This window comes from Lotus japonicus, chromosome 1 (genome assembly GCF_012489685.1).
Source record: "Lotus japonicus ecotype B-129 chromosome 1, LjGifu_v1.2".
NCBI classification, from domain to species: domain Eukaryota; kingdom Viridiplantae; phylum Streptophyta; class Magnoliopsida; order Fabales; family Fabaceae; genus Lotus; species Lotus japonicus.
The window spans coordinates 12,441,514-12,460,604 of record NC_080041.1 but is presented as its reverse complement, the minus strand read 5'-3'; the positions used below and the strand labels follow the sequence as shown (position 1 = coordinate 12,460,604).

Below are 19,091 nucleotides of genomic sequence, written 5' to 3'. Positions count from 1 at the left end.
CTTGGGGTGAAGAAAGGTAGAGAAAGCCAATCAAGCCTACATCAGTTTTTGATTGACATATCGTAGCACTGACCTGACCTGAGTGATTTTGTCAAGTCTCTCAAAGTAACCTGTAGTTATTTACTTCAACCTACAAATCAAGGAGAAAAGTCTTAAAAATTCAGTGAAGCCAACCAAAAAGAAGGAATAAAACTTATTTGCTAAAGAAAATCATAAAGACAGCCTGTTTTTTTCTTCCTCACACTGTGTATTGCATAGTACTTTTTGCTTGACACAATTTATAGCACTCTTATAAAAAAAATTGATATCGTGGTCAATCTATAAAAATTTTGTCTTAAATTACTATAATTAAATTATATGTACACAATTTATAGCATCATAATAAAAAAATTAAAAACCCATGGTCAATTTAAAAGATTTTTTTTTATATTGTGGTCAATCTATAAAAAATTTGTGTTAAATTACTATAATTAAATTATATGTACACAATTTATAGCATTATAATAAAAAAAAATCAAAACTCATGGTCAATTTAAAAGATTTTTTTTTAAACTATGTATTAAATTTCAAAGTTAAGAAAACAATTTTTTTTTTGTTTTTGTTTTTTTAATGCAGATTTAATATTGAAAAACAAAATTTGTATATTTTTTATTGGGATGATGTGGGGGTGACACGTGGCAAAACCTTCTAGAAAAAAACCTTCCTTTAGTATATTATATATAGATATAGATAGATTATATAGAAATCAATCTTACATGAGTTTTTCATCAAACATTGACTTGACTGAATGTAATAAATAAAATAGTATATAATTGTTGAAAAAACCACGACTAGTTGAATAGAATCTTATATACTACAAGGCCTCTGGACGAGTATACTTCCATAATTCCATTCTACAAGCAAAAGTATTGTAGTACTAAACACTCATTATATCAACACTAACAAATGTTTGTTTTTCTAGGGCATCCAAAAGTACTTTCGGGTCTTCTATAACTTTGTGCCACTATGTTTGGCAAATTAAAAACCACATTCACCTAACCCACTTTTAGCCCCAAACTAACTTTTATCTCAAATTGTCACTTCTACATTCATCCAACATACTTTCAACCCCAAACTCTATTTTGAAATAAAAGTATCCAAACATAAATCACATTACAACCAACCCACTTTGATCCAAACTCTGTTTTGCAAACCCACATTCACTCAAACTCTGTTTGCAAACTGAAATCCAAACACACACCATGGCAGTTGCTCATTTTTTCAACATTGAAGAATTTAAAATTGAATAATTTACTATACATGTCTAGTGTTTTACTTTAAGATGGGGAAATATGTCCTACAGTACTAATAAACCTACACTTCAAATTTCTCAATTGTCTATTGGTGTGAGCCACAAGTCAAAAGCCTATATCTCTAGGAAACTCAACCTGAAAATTCCTTTGAATCTGAGCAAACAAAGCAACTAGATGTTCCCTAAGGTAGCAGCAATAGCACTGAATTCGAATAACTAGCATGAGACCTTGATCTTGCATTACAAAAAAGAAAATACAGACCAATATGCAAGCAGAAAATCCAGTAATCGCATCTTCACTATCAGAATAAAATTGGCAAGATTCATCAACATAAACTGCTCTATATAGTCTAATAATCAGATGACCTTTCACAGCAAAGGAGGTCACTTCCCAATGTCATCTACGACACATTATGTACATATTGTGTCGTAGAATAATTAAAAAGAAAGTTAAAGAGAAAAGAAAAGAAAAACTCTGTTTTTAAGGCCATCCAGCAGTTCTTAAAATCCTATAACTAGTAGATTATGCTCACTGCCTGGCTGGATTGATCATAGCACTAAATTTTCTCGTCGTGTCACCACCTCAGGATGGATAAAACTGACCATGAAATCTGAATCTTCATCCAATCTGTAATCTGTACCAAGGTAAGCATTAAAAAAAATTAGAAAGCAACCCAGGAAATGTGTAATAGGCATGCTTCAGCTCTGACCTAGTTATTGTCTAGATTACAGAATATTTTAAACAGAATTACAATTATCACTTGCAGAAGAGGATAAAGAGCAGTCCAAGGTACAAAGCATGATCCAGGAAGGGGTCCGACTATTTAGTCTATTGTACGCAGTCTTACCTTCTTTTTGACAAAAGAGGTTGTTTCCATGAATTGAACCCGCAACAACTTGCAGAAGAGGATGAAACAACAAAATTTTCTTATCTCTCTACTAGTGTTGGGCATTTCTTAGTTGACTGCTAGTAGTTAGTGAGAATTAGTTATGTTAGTTGAGCTGAGATAGTTAGAAGAAAAAGACAAATTGCCTATAAGTAAGAGAAGTTCAGAGCGAGAGCTATCTTGTCATTTTGAGAGGAAATTGGGACTTTTGGGCTTAGGTAGGTGGAGGTGCAGACTTGTGTAAGCGAAATCTCGTAGCTAATATTTAATCAAACTTCAATTAAAAATCCATAGAAAAGTCCTAACTCATAATTGGAGTTAAAAGTTGCAGTACTAAAGATATAACTTATATTTATGTATATATGTAAACAACATATGGTTTAGTATCCAAAAGAAAACAACATATTATTTAGGACTTCTGCAGTCAGCTGTTAGCCACACCTTGCAATATGTAGCTCGAAGGAAAAAGTAAGCAACTTGAAACAAGTGAGAGGAGAAAAGAGTGTTTGACAAAAAAGGAAAAAACAAGCAGGATTCATCCAGTCCAGCCACCGGTCAGCCACAACCAAGTTCGACCACAACCGCCAGGCATAGGCAAAATTCGAATCAGACACCTGATCGGCAACCACAGGCCATAACCCAATCATCAGCGAGAACAAAACCAACCTAAGATTCCAAAAGAACCTAAGCCACAAGTTGAATCACAATAGAGATGGAAAGATGGGGCTGGATGATACAATAGGGTCAGGTGGGTAGGTTTTCCGCCATATTGGCTAGATCCGTCACTTAAATGGTGGCTCACCAGCACATTATAGATCAGCGACCAAACTGCTCCTCAGTCTTGCTCAACAATCCTACTTGATCTCACCAAATTGAGTTGATAGTTGTGATCAAAATCACTCATCCTAAAAACAGATCATGAGATCAAGCAATCTTACGAGTAAAGTCACGAAATTTCTCCCATTAGAATTGCTGAAGTGATATGCATATGGTGGCCAAAGCTATTCTAATGATACAGACAAAGAGAGGATTGTTATTCTGCTGTAAAACAGCAACATCATTTATAAGGGGACAATAGCAAAGAGGGCACACCAAGGATACTGGTCAGGCGTCGACTGCGGCACTGCCAAAACCACCAGACCACAATTAGATACAGCATGAACTTACTTTGGCATGGCTATTCAAGGCAAGGTGGAAAAAGTAGAGTAGAGGTGAATGGAGTGCATACCAGTTGGAACCCTTTCTAGAACAAACAGGCCAAGCCTAACCCACCAATAAGAGGAAGTGGGTCTTGAGGGATGGTGGAATGGGACTGATGTAAAAGGAAGAATTTGTTTCAAAGAAAAATCAGACAATCATTGGGTGTTGGGCCACCTTATCACATTGTGGGCTACAACCCCCTCTACACATCCAAACAGACCAAGGTGGAACTAAAGAACAATGTGAGGAATATTCAACCAATTGCAGTGACCAAGTGTCTATGGGCATTAAAGACGACCAATGACCTGGAGGCCATTATTGTCTTTCATATGTATCCTCTGAGTTGAAAGGGTAACAGAATAGAGGAGGAAAGGGGTGGAGAAAGTCATTTAGAAATAAAATGGTTAAGAACAGAGAGGACATTCTAGTTACAAGATAACAAGCAGTAAGAACAGAATTCCCCAAAAAACGATAAGGAACATTACTATGAAGCAAGAGCGTCCGGATGGTTTCAATAAGGTGTTCCTTTTTACGTTCAACAATTTCATTTTGATAAGGAATATGAGGACAAGACGTTTGATACAGAATGTCATGTGAAGCCATATATAACTTCGAAATGGGAGATTAATATTTCCAGGCATTATCACAGCGTAAAATGCAATTTGGGACACCAAATTTATTCTTTATTTAACCGTAAAAAGTTTAAAATGTAGAGAACAACTCAGATGTCTCTATAAAGCAACCAAGTACATTGCGATAATAATTAATGAAGTTGACAATATCTTGACCCTAAAGTGGACACAATAAGACTTGGACCCATACATAAAAGACAACTGAAGAAAAAGAAACATGTAGTACATTGACTAACACTACGAAGAATTCAGAAATGAACTACAGAAATATTTGCCTAATTGATAAGACTCAAAAGACAAACTTGACAATTTGGATAGACTCGACACCAGTTGTTGTAACTCGGCAATGCTAGAATGACCTTACCGAGCATAAGAGAGAAGAGGTGAGTCAACCGTGAAACTACAAAAGCTGAGGTGTGAAGCTTATAATGGCATGTGAGTCATATCCAATGCCAACCATCATCCCTAATCTCCTAAAAACAAGATCTTTAGTAAAGGAGACCACACAATTATCTACTGAGAGAGGGGGGCAACACCAAGTCCTTGAGATTGTGTCAGAGAGCCATTAGCCATGGTATTAGAGGGTAAATAACCAAAAGTTTACTTAGCAAGAGAAACCAAGCACAGAAAATGCATTTAAAAGTTTATTTTACATGTTGGTAGCCATCAAGTAGCTAAAGGAATAACACCTTTAAAGTTTAAACTAATTCTTGCCCCACAACTTTGTGCAATATAGTATATACTTACTGTTTTAGTGATCGTGAAGCTTGAAATTGACCTTGGTTTAAAGGACAAAAGTGATTTTGGGAAAGGGATCCTCATCCCCTTTCTTGTTAGCTTGGTGGGTTATGCTTTAATCAAGACAATCTCAACACCCCCCCCCCCCACACACACGCACACACCCTCATCATCAAATAATATATACTTACACACATGTGAGCTATGCTAATGAGCTTAGTTAGAAGCAAAGAATTGAGTCATTTAACTGGACTTGTACAATAGAAATTTGCCCCTAACATAATAAGATTAAAACTGACATTCATAAAGAAGGAATGGCAGTAACATGAGTTCCTTTCAAGGGTGATTATTGTTATTTAATAAGATCAAGTTCAGAACAACCAACTACCATAAAAACATAATTAAGCATAGCTCTCTTATAGTTTAATGTTTGTTAATACATGGGCTACAAAGATATGATTTCAACAGGTATAATATTTACAGCTAATCAACACAATTCCATTATAAAAGTCATTGATTATCTTTTTTTCTCTTGGAAAGTAACAGATAATTATTTAAAAAGATAAGAACAATGCTTCTTTCTAAAAGAAAAGTTGAACTATGCCAATGTAAAAACCAGAATCTACGTAGAAAAATATTTTGCACTTCAGAATGTATAATTGATTACCCTTAACTATAATACCATACGAGACAAATGCAACAATAACCACACCTTAGTTCATTAAGCAATAGTGATAAGCCAACCATCAAATCTTGTTTGGCATCACGAACTTTGTTTTTTGCACTGCAGGCTTAAGAATCTGGAAAGAGCACATCAAGTTCTCATCCACACTCATCATTGCACCAGCATTGTCAAATTCACCACAGTAGTTTGGAGCTGAAAATATCGTAACAAGTTGCCTGTCGGCAAAGAATTCATACCCATCCTCAACAACCTATAGAAAGATTATAGTGTCAGTTTACAGTAAAGCACCATAACTATACCCTTTCTCTACGAGAAGGTGAATGAATGACTTCAAAAAAGGAGACGGAGAGAGGCATAAAATGTAGACTGACCTGATGAGCACGACAAATAAGGTCCAAGTCATGCTTTGTCAAAAACTCAGACACCTTATCGGGACCGAAGGTGTACGAGACTCCTCTGTCATTCATACCCCAACCTTTCACATCTCTACCCGGATCAGACCAAAGCAAATCACAAAGCAAACCAGTGTCTGGAATAGGAGTTGAACGGGGTAGATTCCTGATTTGATCCAAGTTTGTGAGTTCAGGGGAAAGACCACCATGCATGCACAATATCTTATCATCTATAAGGGCTGCCACAGGAAGGCAGTTAAAACAGTCCGTAAAGGCTTTCCAAAGCCTGACATTAAACCTCCGCTTACATTCGTCATAAAATCCATATATCCTGTTAATGGTAGCACACTCATGATTCCCCCTCAAAAGGAAAAAGTTTTCAGGATATTTGATTTTATAAGCAAGCAAAAGACATATGGTTTCTAAGCTCTGCTTCCCACGATCCACATAGTCCCCTAAAAAGAGATAATTAGCACTTGGAGGCAAACCCCCATACTCAAAGAGCCTCAACAAATCACTGTACTGCCCATGAATGTCACCTGAAAAAGCAAAAAGAGACTTCAAACATACCACAAATGAACAAGGAAACCCTAATAAAAACACACCCCAAATAAACTAGCAACATAACAATCACTAATCTACAACACAAAGTGCATGTAAACACCATATACTTAAAACAAGGAGTGAACAAAATGACATACAAAAGTTCATAAACAATTATTTATGAGATTAATTTCTATACACTAACAGTGTAAAAACTAAAAAGTATTACACAGTCATTCAATCACATCATTCAATTTCTTATTTTAAATATTATTAAATTCAAAGTTAATTATGAGCTAACAAAATAAACGGTTGTGATTGAACGATTGTGTAAAACTTATTTACACCGTCACTGCATAGAAATTAATCTCATTATCTATATCGTCAATCCCCCAAATTTTAGTTTTACATGCCTTAAAAATAAAAGGGTAACCCACATTTTCTTTCACCCATCCCTACCAAGCAACCAACTAACCAAGTATACCCTAAAACTGAAAGGCTCTAACTTGCAACAAACAAAGGATACTCACCAGCATGCAATCCCAAAAAAAAATCTTTAAACCCTAAAAACAAAAAAGAGCCAAATGGGTAGGCGAAATTGAAAAGCAAAACACAGAATATGTACCACAAATCTTAATGGGTGCTTCAAGTTCGAGCAAATTGGGCTGCTGAATGAAGAGCTCTCTGGAAGCGACACAAAGCTGCTTGATCTCCGCCTCAGAGAGCTGAACCTGCTTCCCCGGTCGGGCCAAACGGACCTCCGTGAGTCGCCGGATTATGTCGTCCAGCACCGCCTCCTCAATCACTTGCCCTTGCCCTTGTGCGCTCATCGCATCAAAATCAACACCTTCTTGTTGTTCTTGTTCTCGTTGTTCTTTCACAGCAACAACAACAACAACGAAGCAAAGGGATGAACCAACCAAGAAGCTTTATCTCTTTTCTTGGTCTGGTTCTCTCTCTGTCTCCGCGTTACTGAGTGTGTTTAGTCGACACTATTTCCCTTTCTTCCTCTATCAGTGGTATATATATGTATTAATTTATTATTATTATTTTTTTTTAAACAAACTTTTTATTTATTTATTAGCCACTGAGAAAAATAATTCGTGAATGTGCATTTCCTTATGGGAATTTGCCTAGGCTTTCTGGCTCGGGTTCGATCCCCTTTGAGGTCAAAACTAATATATTTGTGGTCAGGGACCGTATCCTGAGTCAGATTAGTCACGTGAGGTTTCATTCCCCCGTAGAGACTGAAGTCCAAAGGAGAAAAAAAAATCTCATTTTCTTTTTTGAATATTGACTTGTTTATATTAAATTATTATTGATTTATCTGGTATTTATTGAGTCTGGGTAGTGACCAGTGAGTAGTGACTGTAATCAGGTTATTCATTGCTTTTTGGTTTTTTGCTGTTTGAAATTGACAGTGTTGGGAAAAGGTGGAAAACAAAAGCTTTCAGCAATGAGATATTTTTGAGAAACAGCCACTGCATATTTGACACATTTATGAGGCTATCAAAATCAATTTTGTGCTGATTAAAGGTGATTTACGGGTGTTTGGTCATTTTTAATAAGTGATTTAGAGTCTCAAAATAAACTTTGAAGTTAATGAATTAAGGTTTTCTTTTCGTCCTGAATTATGGAGGATTGATTCTTTTTCTTCACATCATGTATATGATGAGTGTAACTTGTTAACATTGGCAACTAAGGTGGGTAGGCCTATCAAAATGTATGTAGAGGTCGATTTGCTCATGCTTGTGTCAAAATTAATCTTGATAAATCAATGGGGGCAAGTTTTGCCTCCGGAATACATTGTACAAAACATAGAATAAATATGTTAGTTTTGTGATCGTTATGAGCATATTTCCTGCAATTGTGATTCAGCTTGCACCTATTCAAAAGGGTACACAAACTCATAAAAAGGGGGGCAAGTACGTCAATGGTAGAGGAGGATTTTGTGGGAGGGGAGCAAAGGTCAACCCTTGGTGATCTTAATGAGCATAATGATGTGTGCGATAATGTATGCGAATATTTGGGAATTGATGGAAGTATTTCAGGAAACAAAGTTGTAACAAGATATTAGCCCTATTAATGCATGGTAGTCGACTCACAGTGAAGAAAAGGGAAAAAAAATCAAATTCAAGCCAGCATTGATGAGAAACATGAGTTAATTTTAAGGGAGTCAACAATGGAAACAAGTTTAGCGTTTTAGCTTAAAATCAAGAACCAATATTGACTGCCACTAATAAAAATTTGAAATTTAATGTTGGTCTAATGAGCAGTAACTTATCCCATGCAGTTGACACCAATGTGGAAAATATAGAAGGAGGGAGTGGACATTAAAGGGTACCTTAAGGTCCTCAGCTGCCCTTGCCCTAAGGGGAAAATGGCTTTTACCCTTAAACCGCAAGACATTACTTGTTCTACGAAGGTGAATGGTAAAGAGCCGATGAAGACCGAGTTGATTGGGGGGGGGGGGCAGTGGTTTACAACCTTAGCAATGGAGCTAACCATAAAGATATCATCGAGCTTAGTGGCGGAACCAGAAATTTTGGGAAGCTGTGTCAAATTTATTATTGAGTCCCTAAATTTTGTCTTACCTTGTAAATTTTGCATTTTCCCTCTTTTTTTTTTGGCCCAAAAACTTACTTGGTCCAAAGAAATATTTTCTTTTCTTTGTTTGAGCTAGGGCAATGGACCCCCCAAGCCTGGTGGTGGATCCACCACTGATCGAGCTAAAGTTGTGGGTTTCACATATATATAATGAGATTCCTGGTGTGAGCGGGCCTTGGACTACACGGTGAAACATGCATCTGCTAGTGATCCTCCTGATCCCGAGGATGACACTAATATAATGGTAGTGGAAGCGCCTACGGCACAAAAACCCATAAGCTGAGTATGTTGTTCGATGTGCTCTTTATTTGCCATGGTTCAATTCTATAACAAAGGAATCTAGATTCTAGAATTTTCTTTTTCAGGTATAGGTAGTTTTATTCATTTATTTTTTTCCATGCTCCATCCTATGGCAGATCAAACTCCGATCCCGGCTCTCCGACGCCAAATTATGCCAACAATGGTTCCTCCTCTTTGGGTCCCCAAGGTTTTCCTCGGGCCGCCCTCGAGTTCGAAGGGTATTTTTTTCACAAAAGGCCTATCCCATGTCCTTTTTTAATAATTTTCGCTCCAGTCTCAGCATCGATGAACCTCCAGCTTCGACGGCGAGGGTGTGTGAGAATATAATAGAATATTAGGTTACAATATTCTTTATTTATTTACTTATGTAATTACACATGTAATCAGATTTAAATTTGTTTAGATTTTTGTAAGACCCAAGATTTTAGAATTAAATAAATAATTAATTTCCAACTCACGCATAGGATTATGTGTAAGCGTGAGAGGAACTTGACTCGTGTTTAATGTTTGGATTAGCGCTATGAAGAAGAAAGTTCAGGAAATGGTTAAGAATAGTTATATAATCGCTATAGGTTATAGCACGAGTTTCATTCGCTTATACCTAGGACGATGGAAACTAATTCCAAAAATCTTCAGAGAAATGTTAGAACTTCTCTTAATCCTTCCATGACAAGCGTTTCGATACGAAACCCTGGAATGTACGAACGTCCGATTCTAGTTCTCGGAGGTTTGCCGAAACTAAAACCCTGATAGCTCAAGAAACCTAGAATAAACAATTGATAAAGAATTTTTCTATTCGGAACTTCAAACGAAGATTCCACACGCGTACACCTATTTCCTTCGATGTTTTTAATCTTTCTTCAGAAAGAAGTTTTCTCATCCGACATCAACTGCAAAAAGTAGTTTTTCGGGTAAAATAGATTTACACCGACTTTGGATCGTTTGCTTTAATTCTGAGAAACCTGTTTTGAGTTATGGAATTCTATCGCCAGAACCTATCTTAGAATTCACGGAGGTATGTGCAGGAAAAATCGGAATCGCGAAATATTCATTTTCCCGCGTTTTCCATTTTCTATAAATAGTTTGAAAAATAAAAAAAAAAACAAAAAAAAAAATCACCACCAACACACACACACACGACCGTGGGGTTTCAAGGAGGAAGGAGGAGATTTGATTTTCGCCGATTCTTGTCTGATCGTTGCTCTGTTCGTTGCTACGCGTAGGCCTCGAGGTACTGATGCTTTTCCTTACCTCTGATCGTAAATTCTGTCGCTTTTCTCTATGTCTTTCTGTGCTCAAAGTTTTGAGTTTTTTGTAAAACTGTCCAAATAACTTGATTTCTCTGTCTAAACTTATTCCCTGCGTGCCCAAGAGCATGTTTAGCGGATTACATTTTGCCGAATGTCGCCGAAATGCCGCCGAGTTTCAATTCTGCTTGAAAAACCCATTTTTAGCCAAACTTTCATCCTTTGGACTGAAAACTCTCGACTTAGCTTAGCGTTAGTAGGATTAGTCGTCATAATCGTCGTTGGTATCAACCCCATCTAATTTGTTTTTCGAAATTCTGATTTTGAGTTTCCGAGCTAAAAATCTTGACCAAAATACCCCTGCTCTAGTTTTCGATCCAATAATTTTTCTGAAAGTTTCCCTGGCCTAGATATCGCCTAAGAATACCTAGGAATTGAATTAGATCGAAGAAAAAGTTCGGAAACCCTATTTTTGAGAGTGGCTGAAACCTGTTTGTTAGGGTACCGTGTCCAAAAATAATTTTTGGGTCTCTATGACCTGAGCTATAGCATAGCTCTTTCGATTGTCGAAATTTTGGTTCCGGTTTCGTGTCATTCAAAGTTCTGTAGCTCAAGTTATGCGCGTTTTAGCAAAAGAAGTTCTGTTGTCAATTTGTGCCTAAATAGGAACTCTGAAGCTTTAAAAGCGTTCTTTACGATTTCGATTAGTATTATTAGATCGTGTTGCTTCCAGTGAGGCTTGTGTTGATGATTGTGTTTCCTTGCTTTAGGTTCGCAATTTCCATGCACCACTTCTACTCACGAAGGTAAGGGTAACTCAGTTTTAGCGCGTCTTTGAGTCTTGCATGCTTTTATCGCACTGCATGCGTTTGAGATGAAGGTGTTTAACTTGATCGACAATTGATTGAAATGTTGACATGTTTTGCAATGTTGTATGCTTGCTTATGTTGAATGTTTTCTAAGGCTTGTGCCAAATGTTTTCTTGAGGCTTTAGCCGAATGAACTTATTGAGACGTGTGTCTCCGTTTTCTGAGAGGCTTCGGCCGTTTACTGGTTTTCGTCATTACTGCTTTCAAGTGGATAAGACGTGATTATTGTTGATTGATTTTGGCATATAGGGCTGAATTAAGTGGCAGCCAGTGGTTGTCGTTCCACATGGTTGTCCCGTCTTTCGATGCGTTATTAAGTGGCATCTAGTGGTTGTCGTTCCACATGGTTGTCCCGTCTTTCGAGGCGTTATTAAGTGGCATCCAGTGGTTGTCGTTCCACATGGTTGTCCCGTCTTTCGAGGCGTTATTAAGTGGCATCCAGTGGTTGTCGTTCCACATGGTTGTCCCGTCTTTTGAGGCGTTATTAAGTGGCATTCAGTGGTTGTCGTTCCACGTCTGTCCCGTCTTGAGAGACGTTGCCGATCGATCCATTTTGGTAGCAGCATATAGTTGCATTGTAGGGAACTAACACCTGACCCTATGTTGTTGGATTTTAGTTATTGGTTTATTGATATCTGATTTGATGTTACATTGTTGAGGTTATTATTATCTGATTTAATCTATGTTAAGTTGTTGATATATGAGTTGAGTTATGTTGCTAGTTCATTTACCATGCTAGGTAATTAAATTTGAATAGCATGATTTTCTCTTTTATACATGGTAATTGCATGGAGTTAACCCTTTCTATTTGCTACTTGTTGTTTGGGCACTTAACGCTATTATGCGATGGAGATCCTTCCGCCGAAGCTTAGCTGCTCGAGTTGGAGATCGGGTCGTGGGCGGTGGAGTAGAGGTGTGAGAAGCAGCTTTGCTTCTCCTTTATGGATTATGTTTGAGTCTCCCTTACTATATGAGGACTCTGTTATTAAAGCCTGAACCTTACTTATGGTGTTGTAAACTATTATAAGAGTATATCGGGAAACAAGTTATTTAAATAAAGTTATGATATGTTTCCAACCTTTTAGCCGAAGTGTTTAGTTGTTTTTCAGAAAAAAATTCCCTTGGTTTTTAGGGATTGCAGATTAGTCCTTAGACTTTGTTAGGTTACTAATGTGACTCCTCAGTTGAGAAACCGGGGTGTTACAATTTTATTGTTTAGTCAACTCTCAATTGTATAAATACGTTGTCTAGTATCAATAATAATCACGGAATACAAATCCAATTAATAATGTATTTTAGCAATATGCTCTATTATATGTCAAACAACTAATTACCTATCAAATCAAGAATTGTAAAACAACATGATTTTGAGAATACACAATGTCGGGGGGGGTGAGATAGAGAGTTGAGAATACACATTTGGGGGGTGGGGGAGAGTGAGATAGAGAGAGGGGGAGGATAGAGAGGGAGAGAGAGAGAGAGGAATGGGGAGGGGGAGAGAAGGGGCGGGGGAGTTTTTCTTTTTTATCAAAGTGGTTGCCCTTAGTTGTAAACGACGACAAATTTTTGGGCTCAAAGGCATGTGGCAATTCACTTTTTGGGTTCTTGAGGCCCACTACAAATTTTAATTTTGGGCTCATATCGATTACACGTTAGGCCACTGCCATTTGCACTCAGTTTTTCAATGCACCACTAAAGATACATAAGTTAATTTCTGAAAATGATTTGCTTCCAGAATTTCCGGAAGCATGGCGAACGGGGCAAATGGAAAAAACGGTGTTGTCTAAGGTGCAATACCTCTTAGGTCTTGCACCATGCAAGATAGCTTTATATCCACACAAATAGAATAATATTCTATTGAGATGCTATTCATTTTAAAATTATAATTAATCATAATAGTTTTGATTTTTACGTTAATACCCTTGTCTCCTTCAATTTCTTTTCCCTCCTCCTTCACCATTGTTGTTGAGGCTGCTCCGCCATCAAGCCGCTCTCCGACCATCCTTCCACCGTCCGACCACCGCCTCAGTCTCCCTTTTATTTTTACCAAATGCATGGGTACTATTTTCTCTAGAAGCCACCCCTGCAACTGAGGGAGGTCCTCTTCTTCAAAGATATTCAAGGGTGCAGAACAAAACGCACAACAATTCACTATGACAGATTCCATTCACTTATTCCACCCCACAAGGCCAGTTTCGAATTATTGTCAAGGGACCTCAAAATTCAGATCAAAATTAGAGCTTTGAGAAGAAAATGGAGCAAATTGAAACAGAGAACACATGAATAAAGAGAAGGAAATTGAGATCTGGAATAACCATAAGATAGGGGGAAAAGATGGAGTGAGTAGTGGGAGTGGGATCTAACGAACAAATGAAGGAACGATGATCGTGTGCTTGAACCCAGAACAATCCACTACCACTGAATCCCCTTCTCATCACCGAAACCACCACCACCTTCCTCTTCTCCATCAACAACAGAAAACCGCCGCCGCCCATAGCCACCACAGCCTCCACCGCTACGAAGCGGTTGGTGGAGTTTCCATCGGTGGAGTTTCTATTCTCATATCTCCGGCACGGATAGAAGGGAGAAGGAGAGAAGGAAGAAGACCAAAAGGTTATTTTTGTAAACTTGCTTATTTTTTTATTTTTTTGGGTGCTATTGCATGGTGCAAGACCTAGAGTGCACTTGCACCCTAAAAGCCACCTGGAAAAAACCAGGGTGTATAAATAATCCCCTACATGTTACCATCTTTTTATTTTTTACATGTAAACATATAAAATTGCAAGTCTTATTAACCACTGAACCAAAAGTTCCAAGTTGAGGAGATGTCACATGATGGTTTCACAATGCATTAGCTAGGACTAGCTGGGATTAATTGTCAGCAGCTAGTATTACCACATCCACAAACATTCGAAAAGAAGACAGAATTCAAGGAGTTACAATTGACCTACCTCAAGGCTAATTAAAGGATAGAATTTTCATCACACAAGTGGAAGCAGTGTTTTAAGACTCGGCTCGGACCGGCTGGTCCGACCGGTTGGACCGAGACTCGGTGACCTGACCGGTCCGAGCCTCACATCAAACCGGTTGTACAAGTCACTCGGCTGGAACCGTTTTTAACCGACCAGTTTAATGGTCAAACCGGTGACTCGGCTGGTTTTTTATTGAACCGGCGAGTCACCCATTTCTTGTTTTTTTTATTAGTTTGTTAACAGTGGGCTAGATAGAAGCCCATTTTCCAGTAATTATTCAACCCTTTCACATTGTTTTTTTTTCAGTCCAGTTGGGTTATTTAACCTATTGGGCCTTTTAAATTGTTTTTTTTTGTCCAGTTGCATACATTTTGTATATAATTGGGAAAAAAATGTGATATTTTGTTAAAAATGGGTGCGAGCAGGGTTTAAACACAGGCCATGGAGGTAATATGAAGGAAAACTACCACTGCACCACCAGGATGTTGTTGATTAAAAACGTATTTTAAGTTTTTTATATTAACTTTATATTGGATTTGACATTATTTATTATTTTTTAATATACACCGAGTCAAGCAATCGAACCAGTGACCCACTGGTCCGACTAGTGACTCAGTGACTCAGTATCCCGACCGAGTCGATGACCAAGCCGAGTTTTAAAACGCTGAGTGGAAGTGTTTGCTTTCTTTTCCTTATACTTTATACATCTAATTATATAACTTTTATTTTATTATAACCGATTCTGAAATCTAGAACATTTTTTCTAAAATTAATTATTACTTCAAATCAATTATATAAGAACTTCCAAACATTCACTTTACACGTGTTTGAATTAACGTTAGTAAAATTAATTATACTAAAATTATGTATGATAAATGTGAGTTAAAATAATATAACTTATGTTTTTGGATATCTTTATGAATTTTTTTTTTATAGTGTAGTTGTATGAAATTCCATCGTAAAATGTTAGAATTGTCTATTTATAACGCAAAAGTAGACATTTGTTGTGACAAGTAGAAGTGATTCACGACTCAAAGTTACTGGATCCAAACATCATTTTACTGGTTGATTCGGTAGAACTGATTAGATTATAGGATCTAGATAGATAGATCTAGCTTTAAAAACACCTATTATAGGTAGAACTATATATAGTTATATACCCTCAACTTGTAAAAGGAATTCTGCCAAAATTGGATTTGCTTTGACAAATTTGAATTTGCAATCCTTGTATGTGATTCTCAAACAAAACCAGCTCAGCAGCTCTGGTCTATATGCCTTGCTTTCCGGCCTTCTTTCCCTTTTCTCCTCTTTACCTTTTGTTCTTGTGATGAGTTTCTATATTATCTGCTCCTTTTCAGTCATAAATTGTGCTCCATTGACAAAGCATAATTCTGTTATAGCATGAGCATATTGCATTGACTTCAATTCTTCCAAGTGTTTGTTTATTTTGTGATGCCCAGAAGTTGAAAACGAGTGGTTTGAATTTGATTGCAATTCTAAATTGTCTACCATTATTTTTTATTCTGGTTCACAATGAAGTTGCTTTTCTGTTCATCATGAGCTTTAATCAAATTGGAATGCAAGGAGTTTGCTTTCATGTTCAAAAAATCATGATATAGCATTTTGTACCTAATGATTTATATATCATTATTCATCTGATGAGTGATGAGCATCACAAATAGTGAGCACTATGCCACTTTATCTTCCACATCAAATTCAAAACATAACTAATTAATTACCCCATCTTGAATACTATAGTTTACTGGGATTTGTTGTATAGACACATTTTAAGTTTGAGTTCTTTTTGTAACACAGTATAAATATTTGTAGGTTGCACGAGACATGAGTGCATGTTTGGAAAACCTTCTCAGGCATAACTTAACTCAATGTCTTTATGTAATTCTAGCATATATCATATAAAATAAGAAACAAAAATGTCATAGGAGGGACATATATGTATTGCTTTTGTTGTTCCTGCTTCCTGCAACAAGCTCACTATGTTTTGTTCCTAAAAGTTAATACCAACTACTGATTAGAATATAACATCAATGAAATTTTTTCATCGGAAAGATCAAAAGATCATCGTTTTTGCCAATATAAACTTAGTTGCTTGCACATGCAAAATTTCTCCTTCCTTTCCTCTTTTCAGTCTTTTGAACTGCCACATTACATGTTTGTTCATGTAGTGCTACTTTAGTATCTGCTATATTAATGTCCTTTTATTTTATGATGTCTAGTGTTACTAGAAATTTTATTTGAATGGTTTCATTTTGCATAGAGGGAAAATCTGCAGGAACATCATACAATTCTGTGGCAAAGAGGATCTATGCCAATTACCTGCTGCTAAGTTGAAAACTAATTAGTACATGACAATTGATTCTAAAGCCAGAATCAATTACGGGGAGAATTATGTGAGTAGCTGCAGGGTTTAAGAAGTGAGAATTGATTATGAGGGAAAACAATATTTTGAGATCTTATATGTTTATGACATACAACAAGCATCTAGGTTGATCAACTTCCATGATCTTCATTATATGAACTAGCTTCTACTGAAGTTTCAAGGTGCTGATTTTAAGTAGAAAAATTGAAAGAAGTATCTTAAAGGTGCTCCCTGACATGTGGTCTGACTCAGATAGCATGTCTTTCTAGTACAGAAAATCTAAAGTTGAGATTTGGGGATGAAGTAGCTTTAATATTTTTCTGCACTGTTCTGGCTAGCTATATATAGAAAAAAGCTTAAGGCTGCAAAATAAGATGTCTCTGCTTATTATATGCCTAATCACTTTAATTCTTAGATCTAATTTATGAGCCATTAACACAGTTTGAAGATGACAACATATCCACTTTTGAGATCAAGGACATATATGATATATATCCACTTTATCCTGACCAAACGGGTGGTTCAAAAGAGCAAGTTGCCAACAGCTTGAAGTTGAAGTTGCACTTGCAAAGCCTTGATCTTAATGTATCATATTTGATCTTCCTCCAGGCCATCATCTCTGTCCATATTTATCCTCAACGGAGATAATTATGTTCGAGCTGAGATCATCTATATCCTGGTGGGGTTTGCTATAGCTGGGGATGGTATCCTAAAAAATGTGTTGGGGACAAAATTTTACACAATAAGCGAAACCAACTTTGTTTAATTAGAGGAGGTAGTGTAAAATTAATGTTGACAGGGACAAATACAATATATGAATACTATTTTATTAAGATTTTTTTCTCAGGGCCAACTGTCCCATTATTAGTATTGTTGGATTCGTCGTGACAATTCTAAAACACTATTTAAGAGAAGTCAAACTCCTACCACTTAAACTAATTTAAACTAATTGGAATCTCTCACAAGGTATTACTCACTTGAGAAAAAGAAAAGAAACAAAGAAGAGCAAAGCATTAGCCACTTTTATTTCCTTATTATACATATGAGAAAAAACACTTTGGAAATTGGAATTGAGCTTCCCAAGAATCATGTGACTTAAAAAATAGAATTCTACCAGATGTGTGGAACATCCATCAAGTGATCCTTTTGCTGGAAAGTGATTATTTGTATTGTATTGGGCACAATGCTGGTCCCAACTTTATGGCTGAATCGCTGGCTAAGAGATCAAATGTCACTGGACTCTATTTCCAGCATCCAATTATATGCAAATATTGAATCAAGCAGCACATATGATAAACCAAAAAGACAGGTTCATATTATCATATACAACCAGAAAAGGAAGGTAGCATGGTTGTAAAATGCTTTTTTCTTTAGTCTCAGGCTTTTGCATGTTCCTTGATTTCAGTGCCCCCTTCTATCTGCAAATTTACAATGAAGATCACACTTCTAATTGGGAGAGACAGAGGAAGCCTTTTCTTTTATCTTCTTTTTCTTCTTCTTTTCAAACGGTGCCGTTACTTATACTATTACAGATGATGCTTGCTGATTGGTTTGCTTTTCAGGCAAAAATTTCCATAGATAGCATGCAGAGATATATTCTTTTAAAACTTTGGAATAAAACTAAATCTGAGTTATGGTAATTTTTTTTTTTTCTCTCCTCCCTGCATTATTTAGAGTGTGTCTTGAAAATCTCATAATCAATTCTAGTACATTAAAATTAATTTTAGATGAATATATTAATATTTAAGAGTTATTTTGGAGAATTAATTTCACACATAAAGTCAGTTAAGGTAGAAGTGCATGTTTGAAAAACTCAGAACCAATTCTACTTGGTTTATATCAATTCTAACCAATTGAAATTATGTTAGCACTAAAATTGATTGTACGGGTTAAGAATTGAATGCACAACAAATAGTTGCTTCTGCGTTGAATTATGTTAACTATATGCAATTTTACTAGAATCAATTATGTCCGGAGTCAATTTACTAACCTTGGACCAAAGTCAATTATAGTAGAGTAAACTCAATTCAATTCTGGATGAAAATATTGATATGAGAGGTCATTTTGGAGAATTAATTTCATTTTGGAGAGTCAGTAGAAGCTAGACATAAAAGCGTATGCGTTGAATGTAATAAATTATCATAATTGAATTTCACACACTATGTAACAAAAATCACTTTTTTATAAATAAATTCAAACATATACCATTTTACTTTCAATTTATTTTTACGATAATTAATTTTGATTAATTTTACCAAAATTAATTATGAGAAAAACCGATAAAAAAGATAGTGACATCAGATATACTTAAAGTTGAAAGCTAAAAGTCAGCTAAAACACAAAAGAAT

At 36.4% G+C, this 19,091-nt stretch overlaps 1 protein-coding gene across 1 annotated transcript; it reads right to left on the bottom strand.

Moving 5' to 3' along the window:
- Nucleotides 1–1,571: 1,571 nt before the first annotated feature.
- Nucleotides 1,572–7,369, bottom strand: LOC130733680 (serine/threonine-protein phosphatase PP1 isozyme 4). Its single transcript, XM_057585904.1, has 4 exons — nucleotides 6,994–7,369; nucleotides 5,805–6,364; nucleotides 5,461–5,683; nucleotides 1,572–1,926 (listed from the first exon to the last, which is right to left on the bottom strand). The coding sequence occupies exons 1-3, from the start codon at nucleotides 7,196–7,198 to the stop codon at nucleotides 5,495–5,497; spliced, it is 954 nt and encodes a 317-aa protein (XP_057441887.1). The 5' UTR covers nucleotides 7,199–7,369; the 3' UTR covers nucleotides 1,572–1,926; nucleotides 5,461–5,494.
- Nucleotides 7,370–19,091: the final 11,722 nt, after the last annotated feature.

Bases quoted from the DNA above. Each gene is read 5' to 3' on its own strand.
- LOC130733680 (XM_057585904.1), bottom strand. From the start codon at position 7,198: ATGAGCGCACAAGGGCAAGGGCAAGTGATTGAGGAGGCGGTGCTGGAC. The intron at 6,365-6,993 runs GTACATATTCTG...TTGCTTTTTCAG, and splicing joins AGCACCCATTAAGATTTGTG to GTGACATTCATGGGCAGTAC. The intron at 5,684-5,804 runs GTCAGTCTACAT...ATCTTTCTATAG, and splicing joins TTATTTGTCGTGCTCATCAG to GTTGTTGAGGATGGGTATGA.